At 28.9% G+C, this 12,330-nt stretch overlaps 1 protein-coding gene across 2 annotated transcripts; it reads right to left on the bottom strand.

Moving 5' to 3' along the window:
• Positions 1-620: 620 nt before the first annotated feature.
• Positions 621-5,043, bottom strand: LOC100167878 (eukaryotic translation initiation factor 2A). Of its 2 annotated transcripts, XM_001945860.5 has the most exons (12): positions 4,856-5,043; positions 4,648-4,792; positions 4,473-4,591; positions 3,956-4,055; positions 3,646-3,821; positions 2,658-2,737; positions 2,411-2,561; positions 2,162-2,332; positions 1,730-2,065; positions 1,549-1,635; positions 889-1,058; positions 621-808 (listed from the first exon to the last, which is right to left on the bottom strand). In XM_001945860.5, the coding sequence occupies exons 1-12, from the start codon at positions 4,875-4,877 to the stop codon at positions 683-685; spliced, it is 1,683 nt and encodes a 560-aa protein (XP_001945895.2). In that variant the 5' UTR covers positions 4,878-5,043; the 3' UTR covers positions 621-682. The 2 variants fall into 2 exon arrangements, with proteins under 2 accessions (XP_001945895.2, XP_016662127.1); XM_016806638.2 differs by lacking the exon at positions 4,473-4,591.
• Between the last annotated feature and the right edge of the window lie 7,287 nt (positions 5,044-12,330).

The raw sequence follows: 12,330 nt of genomic DNA, 5'->3' as shown, positions 1-12,330 counted from the left end.
GGCCACAATGTAGATTTGACTACTTTGATAGGTCAACTTTTTTGTGTAGGGAGTTTGGAACTTGGCTTTTTTTCACAGTTAGGTTTTTGTTGGGGAGTTTACCAACATAACCTCAAGCAAAAAACATTGATTTTTGGGTGTTGTCATATTTTTATTTGTATATATTTCAAATTTCAATGATATTATAACATAACAATTTTAGTTAAATAACTATAGTGTACTCTTTATGATCTTTGCACCCTCAGTAATCCGTCAAAATTAAAAAGTCTCAATCAGATAATTTAATTTATCTTCCAATAGTATTTTTGCAATTTAAATTCTCAACCAGAATACACTTATCTGCGATATATGTATAATATGTATTATAAGTATAAATTGGATCTTTTCATGATAACTAATCACTAAACCATTAGTTAGGCAATTTTGTTGTTTGTATCAGAACAGATTTTCTGAAAAATAGTTGTAGTATGTTCTCTTATAAGTGAATTTTACTAGGTTTTTTGATAATCCAGGCTCTAGCAGTATTATGGTATACATGGCTCGTTATAGTATGTACAGTACTGTAATACTATAAAAGATAATATCAGAGAGAATAGTAGTAAAAAATCAATAGTTAATAATATAAAACAATAATTTAGATATTATATTTGTTTTTGTTTTTATTACATATAATATATTTTTATTACAACTGTAGTTGTTTCAGTTCAGCTAATAATCCATTTTCAAGTTTTAATCTTGCCATTTGATTGTTATCCAATTCTTTACCTGAAGATTGTAAAGTTTTGAAACGATTGATGCTTTTTAAATCCTAAAAGACAACAAATACAGAAGTATTATTTAATTTTTACAATGTCTAACGAATAATAAAATAACAATTATAAAACATACAGATTGAATTTTTTTAATTCTTAATTGTTTTTCGTTATCTTTGGGTTCATCAATTATTTTTACAGCATTTTGTTTATCATCGTTTGAGTCTTCTACATCTTGCATTTGCTTTGCTTGCCGTTTAGCTTCACGTTTCTTTTTCATCTTTAAATAAGCTTTTGATTGGTTTTCTAAAAATTGTGTTAGATATTTTGTAAATTATTACTGTTAATTAATCATAATTATAATTTAACTGAATGTTTCAATTTCTAGATTTAATAAAAAAATTTTTTTGTCATTTCATATTTGTTTGTTATCACATATAGGAGTGAATTGATCTATCAAACTTTTAAGTAACAACATTATCTGTGTTCTCTCGTTGGTTTTTTAAGATATTTTAATTTTTAAGTGATATGTGTATGTAAAACATTAATATTTGAAAACGCTCATATAATAATTCACTTAAAAATTAAAATATTGCAAAAATCCAACAAGATAATATAGATAATATTATTATCTGAAAGTTTAATTATAGGTCAAATCACTCTTAATATCAAAATTATCAGCACACTATTGAAACTGGTAAAAGAAAACTTGCTATATTATGCGGGTGTAAGATCAAGACAGCACATACGAGTGCGAAGTCCATTTAACATGATTACACAGTAAATAAAATCATACTTGTTTCTAATGATGAATCTTCATGTAAGCTAGTGGGTTTAAAATCAGAATTTCTGGCATGCGGTGGTCGATAAACTTGTTTAGAAGCTGCAAGTTAGAAAAACAAAAAGGAATTAGATTTAATAATAAGATTAATATGTAAGTATTTATAAATATTACAATAATGATTAAAATAACTTACCAATTGGTTGACTAGAAGCAATTCCTTCAACAGCTTTGAAAACTATGTTGGGTGTTTTAAAAGTACCTTGAGGATAATTTTGCCACACAACTTGATATAGTTCATCTTTTCCCCAAGGTTTTTCATGTAGTAATGCACCACTATAGTGCCAAATTTTATAGCCATTACTTACTTTAAGTCGTGGTGCAGTTGTAGCTGTTACAAAATGTTTACCATCCGGAGACCATTGAAGAAATGTAGTATCTGGTATTTCTATTTTTTTAATCTTTTTCTTGCCATTTATATCCCATAACTCTGCATTTCCTTGCACGTTACCAAACCCAGCTAAGAGAAGAAGTATTTATAGAGTTAAAGAAATTTATAAATATACCTACATACTTATTTTTTTTTTAATTTAAATTTAATAATCATATTTCGATATATAAAGGATATTATTCCCAAATGGATTGTAGTAGACTGCATTAAATGTTCCAGTTCCAAATTCTATTACTGGGTCACATTTTAAATTATATAAAGTTGCCTTTGCTGGCATAAAACCATAGATAACACAGAATTCATTTGAAGATGGACTCCAGGCAGCATTATATAAAGGTCCTTCTTTATCTATAAATTGTAGAAAATCAAAATTAATACATTTTTAAAAATATTGAAATGTAAAATATATGATATTAAATTACTTACTCACTATAACCTGAGAAGTGTCTCCTTTTGAAGTTATCAGATGTAGACCTTGTTTCCCATAATATGAAGCTCCTGTTTTGTCTACATCGGTACTTGTTAACATTAAGGATGCTGTTCCTTTCTGGTTCCAAAATATTTCTACTCTATCAGCCTAAATATTTACAAATTATGAATTATGAATATAAATATTATTAAATATAATCTTAATCTTTATCTTCTTGAAGAATAAATAAAAATATAGTTATACCTGAAAAAAACTTTTATTGGCAACAATTGTACTAAAATCTGGATATTGAAATAGACGACCATTTGAAGGGCCAGTTTTAGCTAAAATAACATATTTTAAATGTTATTATAAATTGTGTATCATTATAATAGATGGATTTCTTTAATAATTATTAAATAACCAACCTATCAATTTAAAACCCAAATTATTATTTTTAATATTGAGCTTTAGGGTCTTTTATTAAGGGAATTCTGCCCAGTGATTTTCTGTCTTTATCTAAAAGACGCGCAATGTACCAATTGATATGGAGAAGCAATAAGAATTCTGAAAACAGACTTTCCCACATTTTTGATACTATCTCCCAAATTCCTAAAAGTGTTATATTAAAAAAAGATTAATTTAAAATTGTCATATTTTTTTTTGAAGAAGAAGAAGAAGTTGAAATTAAAAAATCAAAAATATGGGAAAGTCGATTTCAAGTAGACTTGATTACAAATTCAAATCTGTTTTTAGAATTCTTATCGCTTCATTAGATCAATTGGTATGTTTGGCAAAGAACCCATCTAATATCTTATGTTACGTGTATGTTAGGCATACACAGAAAATCAATAGGTAGTTCTACTCAGACTGTGTAAATGGCAAAGAACCCATCTAATATCTTATGTTACGTGTATGTTAGGCATACACAGAAAATCAATAGGTAGTTCTACTCAGACTGTGTTTATGTCATATGTGTGTAAGACGGAAAAAACACATGCGGGTGTGACGTCCTCTTAATATAATTCGGGTTAAAATATGTAAACTGTTCCCCCCAATATATCTTTATACTCAATACATATAAATCTTATTTCAGTTTTTATAAGACTAATGACTATAATTGTATTACATTAGTTTAATGTTAAGATTTTGGTTGTAGTGCTGTACATATCATTTTAATTAATTGCATTAGCAAAATTTCAAAAAATATAATTAGTTATTACTAAAAAATTAATACAAGGTATTTAAGTACCTGGAATAAAGCAAAGAATATGAAGTGGTTGATTTCCTGGAGAAATTGAATAATTATTGAGTTTAAGTCCTTTAATTCTATGTATAATATTATCAAAATTAGAATTTTCGTAAAATAATACATCGCCATTCAAAAACCGAGCACAAATTTTTTCATCAGAAGACCACTGTGGAGTCCTATAAAAGACAACAATATATAATATTATTTATTATACAAATAAAATAATATAATAATATTTTGCATGAATAAATAAATAAATATTATTTCAAAATGTTTTTAAATTACTATGATGGTCATAATGTATTTTTACCAAAGTTTATAATCTCTGTATTCTAAACTTTTCACTAGTTGTCCATCAGCCGTTTTTATAATGTGCACATTAGGACTGCCTTTTGGATTACTTGGTGTTGCTATAAATATTGAATAAATACAATTATATTAGGTATATTCATATAAATATAGATAAATTAAAAATACATCATGCCAATGTTAGATATTTGACTAGAATGTTGAACAGAGAAAAACACTGGTAAGTGGTCACCTTTCTATTTTTTTGATTGATATGATATTTTAGAACTTAAAATATTTAATTTTTTTTTATACCTGATTTTTAAGGTATCTCAAAAATGTATGATACATATTCACCGACTTAATTTGCTATATTCTGTGTATGATAGCCAGAGATAATAACTTATGGTTTGATATCACCTTAAAAAGCACTCATTATTTTGTGGTGGCCTGGTCTAGACGAGGAATAATAAGAACTCAAATCTCATCACCACAAAATAGTGAGTATACTGTTTATAAATATATAATTTTCTATTTACTCATAAATGGCTCATAAACGATCAAAAAAGTTCCTTTACTGCTATATGCTAATTGTGCGGCTTTTGGATAGTCAACTTCAGCAATAGTCTTCCAATCAGAAGTTTTAACAATTACGACCCTTACAAAAAATATGTGGTCAGTACATTTTTTGAAGAATATTGGTCTAAAACTTACTTGGAATTATTAATCCAAGCAAAATGTTTTCCATTCGGACTGAACAACATAAACTTGCACGTTGATGAGACATCTGATGGAAATTTAGAGACTGGATCATATGGGGATTCACTCTGATGCAGTGTCAAACCTGTAGAGCCTCGGACTAAAATAAATGGAAAAAATGTAATTACAATTATACACACATGATGATGTATATAAGAATTACCTGCTATATTAGGAATAGCCATGTTAACTTAAATTTGAAATATGAACTTTTGATAAATATCAATTACAAAAATAATTCAATAACAGAATATATGAACGCTCTCAGATACTCATTATCAAAAATCGCACTAATAATATAATAAAAACGAATAAAACAATATTAAACAATAAAAAAAAAAATTAAAAAATTAATTTAAAATTATTATCAAAATTCAAAATTTAATTTCCAAATATTTATTATTTTTATATTACATAGATTTTTTTATTATTGAGGTTAATTTTCAAGGAGTATAGACAATTAGAATCAGTGTGACCTATTGAGGTTTCATATTATAATATATTTATTATTTGTTCCATTAGTTAACTTTTTAAATATAAAGCACAATAAATTAATATACTTAAATATTATCTTTAATCGTGATATAGTCATAGCATTGGTTTTAAATATTTTAATAAGCACGATGTAGAGAAGAAGATATCATCTTCTCTACATCGTGATAATAAGTAATAATATAATAAGTATTTATAATCAATGGTCATAGATACCTATTATAATAATAATACTATAATCAGGACTGTCCTAGGAGGAGGGGGGCGCTTTTTACTTACTTTTGGAGGCCTCGCTTTTGAAAAAGTGGTAAAATTGGTTTAAGCACTGGACCTCGAAAATCCTAAGGACGGCCCTGACTATAATTATATAATAAATAATAATACAATATTATAATATACAATATATTCATTATTTTAGACTTGAGAAGGTACTGAGTAATCATGTACGTAAGTTCTTCATAGTTCATAGAATCAAAATTAACAATTTGACAACACATTATGATCAAAATAAATTTAAATCAATTCAATTTAAATTTAACAATAATATGAATTACCTAACTATAGTTAATGCCGTTGGAGGTGCTAGAGTGGGCTTGCTGGAGCGCTAAGCCCTTAGATAATAAGTAATAACTAGGGTTCGGATTTTAAGACAAAAGCCTTTTTTTTAATAATAATAATAGAAAATAATTTTTTATAAAAATGTGTCATTCAATATGTAAGACGATGAACCCATTTTTTTTTACCTTTTTTAAGTATTTAAGTACTTATTAGGCCTTTTGACCTTTTAACTTTTAAATGCCTTTATTGTATTTAACTTTCAATTTATTTGATAGTTTTATACACGAGTACACGACATATATATTAAGGATACATATCGATAAGGTTTTCTGAAGACTGTGCATTGTAGTGTGTCTGCAATACTGAACTCTATCCAGTATCCAGTTCAGTGGTCTGTAATATTATTTTAAATGGCTTTTATTATCGGCGATATTTATCGATATCGCTAGATACTTTATTGAGTATTTGGTATGGCCTGCAGTTAATTTAACGTTTATAAAAGTACCACGATTAAAGATATAGCTATAGTACTATCTTTAATAATGAAAAGTACTACCTACATATCTGTAGTTTAAAATAGGTTCATAATGCGTAAATACTAGATTCAAAATAGTTTCTTCTGTCACCCCGATAATTTCCGTGGACGTAAAGAGATCATTTTCTAGGTACAAATATATTTTAAGCCCAAACCGTCAACGTCTTACTGCGTACCTAGTGAATTTTTTTTTTAATACAAACTAGTTAAATATACAATATACAAACTATTTAATTTTTTAGTAAATTTTTTTTTGTAATTGCTTTTTTTGACATTTTAAATGCCTTAATATTAATTATATTATTGCCCTTAAATCCGAACCCTAGCAATTACTGTATATCCTATGATTTTTCGGACAAGTCTGATTCTCACAATGTACTCATTATTGTGAACACGGGGGCATGGACACTTGGAAGTTGGAATATATTTATAATTTGTCATAAAATAAATAAATAAATAATCTCTAAGCCCCCCCCCCCCCTATTTGCACCTATGAGTAGCCAAGTAGGTACCTACCTACTGGAGGCTATTTTTATATCATAATTAAGGCGTACTCTGTCGCGATATAAAATATTTTTTTTTTACTAGAACTTACCAATCCTTACCTGCTTTTATACTACAAATTGTTAATCAATTGTTGATTTAATTGAAAACGTTGACGAATTTTAATCGAAATTCGTACGACTGTACGATCTGTTTCTGAGTTATTAAACTTTACTCACTAATATGAATAGTAGTCCTTAATATATCAATTATAAAAAAGATATATTTTGTCTTGGACTTATAATACATTTATACATGGATAATATATAATATTTGACATTTAGACAGTTGGACAGGACGTTGACAATTTTTACAAATACATTTATATTAATTAATAAATTATTAATAGATATAGTTTTTTAAATATTCATAGTCTTCATAAATTCATATATCTTTTAAACCTTAATTTTAATTTATTAATGATTATCATATGTATGTTTGTAAATATAGTCCTTATTATTTTTTAAATGAGCTTAAAATTCTAATTTTTAAAAATGAGGAAAATTAATAAAAAAAATTTAGGTGAATAATTGACCATTGAGCATTGTGTTGGACACATGGTAAATTACCCTGTTCCCTTTTAAATTATATTATTAATATTTGATCAATGTATTACTCCGTAATAATAATATCAGTAACATTTTATTTTACGATATTTATAACAAATATAAATTTTTGTATTTTTAATATTTCGATTTTCGATGATAATTTGTTAATTGTTCTGCAGTTAGGTACCCACAGTTTATAAATTTAATGCCGATCTCCATTTGGTAGATTGATAATATAATTGATTATAAATACTATATAGTATGGTATTATGTTTATATTATGTTATAGGTACCTAATGAATAATGTGAATACTATTGGAACCCATAAAGTTATACAACTAATATTAGGTAAACATCACCAATTAAAAATATACGTCTTATGAGACATAGGTAATATAGTATACCTATGACTGTATACATAGGCGAAATTAAGGGGGGGCCTTCTAGTTTCATCCATAGCCTCCCTCCCCCCAGTTTTCAACCATATTTTAGTATAAAACATTAATTATCTGGGTTTGTGTCGCTGATACAATTTTAACCCCCTCAGAAAAATGCCCCTAGTTCCACCTATGGTTGTATAATTATATGGACATCTTACTTATACCGACATAGTTTTTATAATATGGGGTAAATTCTTGGCGGGGGAAAGTCTGTGATAAATCTAAAAATCTATTAGGTAAAAAGACACTATATTGCCCCCTCCCTAGATTACGCCTATTACATAGATGATAGCTATATGATTCATTAGCCATAGGTAAATGAATATACCTTGTTTAAAACTTCCTTAGACTTCTAAGACAATTTATAGATCTTAAGAGGATGTCACGCACCATTAGTTTTCTTTCTCTGAGAAACATAGCAAACGCACAACATACCAAATATTTGTTTAGCAGAACCGATCATAATGTGATATTATTATTAATATTAGTCTGAATTCGCCTATTATTAAACTTTAAGTTTAGAACATTATGCCTGCAGTGTCCCTACGTTGGCTTTTTTAGCGTATGTCAGCGTGTAAATTATTACAATTTAAAAATGCTTTAAATTTTATAAAAATTAACATATCATAAAATAGCCAACGTAAGGACGCAGGTTATGTTCTTATAACTTAAAGTTTGATAATATAGGTCAATTCACTTTCATATTAAAAGTAATTACACAGGGTGGGTACATGCAGTGGCGTAGCCAGGATTATGAAATGGGGGGGTGTTTTAAGTTTAGATTAAAACCAAGTTTTTACAGTTTTCGTATATAAATAAATTAAGGGTTCAGAACTTGACTTGTTGCACTAAAAATTATCGAAATATGCAGTTAAAATTCTCAAAATATACTTAAATTTATGTACCATGTAGCAACATTTTTATATTATTTTTGAAAAATCATAAAACATAGGTATTGCAATTTTGGTAATAAAAAACTAAAAAATAAGTAGGTATATATACCTGATAAATAACTAAATAAATAACAACTTAATTTTTAAAAATACTGGCATACAATACTAGGTTAATAAATAAGTAATAACGAAATAACGAATAACGTGATATGCGAACACCGTGATAAACGAACACGTACTGATGTTCATTCATTCGTACAATCTGCAATCTAGATGTCAATTATAGTTTAAACACAGTTTTGTCACAAAGAGACTTATGGAATCTTACATATGCGAACATAGGGCCAACTGTAGCCAAGCTCCACTAACAACTTTAACAGCCCTCCACCCTCCCAAACATTTACTTAATTTTTTAAGCTTATTCAATTTTATAACAGTAGGCTATAATATTAGGCTTCAGCCTTCCCAAATCTCAAAATTATCGCCTATTGTGCCTAACCAAACATATTTTTTTAAATATTTTTCAATGTTATCCAAATATAATTTTTCCCCACAATTATATGTACATTTAAATTAAAAAGTACACAAATAAGCAAATTCAAACTTTGTATTTAATTTCGCCATTTCATAAGACAAATTTATAAAATGCAAGCAGTCCCAAACCCTATAAACAATATATTTATTAAGAGAGAAAACAATTTGTGTGTTGACATCCTCTTACGTGTTTACTACATTTAGGGTGAACGGTGTATTCTGTACGTCTCTACATACACGATACACGCCACACGCGTATAAGAAATCTAAATATTTTTCTAATATGTTCCAATTTTTCATCACTGCGGTCTGCGACACTGCAAATAGATATACAACCTTGAAATGTGATTTTTCTTAGTATTACCTATAGGCTATAGTAATTATATGTATATATAGTTTGCTAGTTTAGTGTTCTGTCGTTCTGTGTAGGTAATAGGTACTACATTACACACTACAACTTAGACCAGTGGCGTATTAAGGGTTTTTTTTCCAGTAGCCCCGCTTTTAAAGCTAGAGGCCTTAATAGTTAGGACTCCGAAAAAATGTGCATATTACTTTGTCTATTCGCCGTTATACCTTATTGTTTTTAAGTTATTATACAATATGTGAATTTATTATGTTATTATATTCATTAAGATATAAAAAATAATAAAAAAATCCTTACCTAAGTACTTATAAAGTATCACAATAAATTCAACTTAAAGTTATTTTTCGAGTAAATACCACAAACACAAAAACAACTTAAAGACACTTGAAGGGCTAAGAAAAAAAATTTGAGTTATCGAGACCGACAGTAATTATATAATAATTAATAATACACGATAGGTCCTTACTCATTGATTGCATCATTAATGTTAGGTATATTGTGTTCGTGTATACATAAATACAGTAGTTTCCGCTCCGGGCACAGGTGAAGACGGCATCCCCGTAATATGGACACAATTGTCTGGACCCGATACTAATGTATATTAACTAACTAATTTCGGTTTATATTTTAACTTTCTCGATCCTTGGAAAACCCTGCAACCTTTATCGGCGATGTACAAATATTCCATCTTCCACACAAACTAAATATCTGGATTTAATTCTTGACAAACGTCTTACATGGGGTCTCCACCTAAAAACAAGCTCAAAGCTCTCAATTCGAGACTTCACCCTCTTATACCATTACTCCGCAGTCCGCTTAAAGCTCTCATTAAAAACCAAAAGTACAATCTACATGGCTCTTCTAAGACCCATGTGGTACTATGGCATTCAACTTTGGGGTTCTGCCAAACCGTCGAATACCAGAACAATTCAGGCATTCCAGTATATATGTCTTCGAATAATATCAGGTGCCCCCTGGTATATAACCAATCAATCACTTCATAAAGACATCTGCATTCCAACCTTAAATAATCTTGCTATGATCGCCTACAAAAAAACAAACAAAACATACAGCACTCACTCAAATCCTATAATCACTCAACTATCATCCAAACAAATCCCAGATAATCCACCCAGGTGCCTGAAAAGGAACTACTCTCTCCTAATATCGATTTCCACGGGGTGCCACCATTGGGTGACTTCCCCCTCCCGCTAATCAATCCACATCCCATTTACTTATTGTACTACACATAAATACAGACTGTAAATATACATTTTTGTTCAATAAAAAAAAATATATATATTTTAACTGCTTAATGTGAGCAAATTAGTTAATATCACGGATTTAGATAGAGCTCTATATCTAATGATGGACCCGCGTAGTGGTCTTGTGCGGGTATAAACAATATTGTTGTATAGGTAATGTACCTATATTATGTATATCGTATAAAAACTGAAAGCGGTTTATCGCTATTTACTCAAAAATGTAATGTTAATTGTATAGCGTTATATTGCATTGCAACGATTGGAAATAAATATTAACACGTTTATTGAAAACAATTCGCCCAAAAAGCATATCATCATCGTAACGTTGAATGTACAAAAGGATCTCAACGACGTAGGTAGGTACCTATTAACTATTCGTATTTCGTATCGCAAAATCATAATTTTGAATTCCGCAGTAATCATAATTCACAATTATATTAATTTATCTATGATTATAATCCACTATTCCACATGTTAAAGAAATTCTTTGAAAGAATATACCTAATATTATGACGTCTTTATAACGATATTATGTGTATTTTATAATTTACATAATTGTATATAATTAAAATAAAAATATAATATAAATATAATTTTATATTATTACCTATTTATGTTTGTTAACATAATAACATCTGGTTAGTGGTTACGCGCTTTTTAAGATTTATATTTTAAAAATTATATAAAATATAACAAACAACAATAGGTACGCCGTTGACGCGCGCTAGACCGTACGGCGCCGGTCTCGACGTGCCATGCGTGTTTTGAGTTTTCGTTCCGAAAAGTGGACAATAGTTAATAATTTTATTGTATATTTGTACGTACTCCCAACACCGTAGTTTTCTGATCACTTAGTGCACAACAATAATATTTGGCTCAAAGTCAAAGTCCAAAAAATCGAAAACAAGTTAAGTACCTACTATTACTTATGCCGTGTTCCTTAAAAAATTGATTACATTAAATAGTTCACTAGAATAGTAACATTTAATGGACCAATCATGGGCCACTAAATCTCATTTAAGCTCACTATTGAATCAATGTTATTAAATGTTAAATTCTAACTAAAACTCAGCAAATGTATGTGACAGTTATTAAGGACGGGATCATTAGTCATAATTCTTAAAACAATTTGTCACCGTTCCACACTCACACTATGCTAATATGTCTCTAGGTGCGAAAGAGTTCAGAGTCCAGACAGAGTACATTAGTCCCAGTATCGACTATTAGATATAGACCAATTTCACTCATCATTGTCCGAATATTATGATAAATTAAATTGTTAAATTAAATATTTTCGGTTTTCAACGGAATCAGTGGGGTGTAAATCCATGGTGGGGGGATCGGAGATCAACGTTGTTTTGCAAATCGCCGCCACTGCGGGCAATTTCTGAATTCCGAAAGGGGGGGACGCGCGCGCGATACGCCGGCCTCGTCGGGTTGGCAAGCCTGTCGGTTGGCCCGCG

The sequence above is a fragment of the Acyrthosiphon pisum genome, chromosome A1 (genome assembly GCF_005508785.2).
Source record: "Acyrthosiphon pisum isolate AL4f chromosome A1, pea_aphid_22Mar2018_4r6ur, whole genome shotgun sequence".
Classification (NCBI taxonomy): Eukaryota; Metazoa; Arthropoda; class Insecta; order Hemiptera; family Aphididae; genus Acyrthosiphon; species Acyrthosiphon pisum.
The sequence above is the reverse complement of the archived record's forward strand: the minus strand, read 5'-3'. Positions and strand labels throughout refer to the sequence as shown.

Excerpts from the sequence above, each read along its gene's own strand:
- LOC100167878 (XM_001945860.5), bottom strand. The coding sequence starts at position 4,877 with ATGGCTATTCCTAATATAGCAG. Across the intron at positions 4,056-4,472 it reads CGTTTATGAGCCATTTATGA|CAACACCAAGTAATCCAAAA; the intron begins GTAAATAGAAAA and ends CAATATTTATAG. Across the intron at positions 2,562-2,657 it reads CCAATAAAAGTTTTTTTCAG|GCTGATAGAGTAGAAATATT; the intron begins GTATAACTATAT and ends GTAAATATTTAG.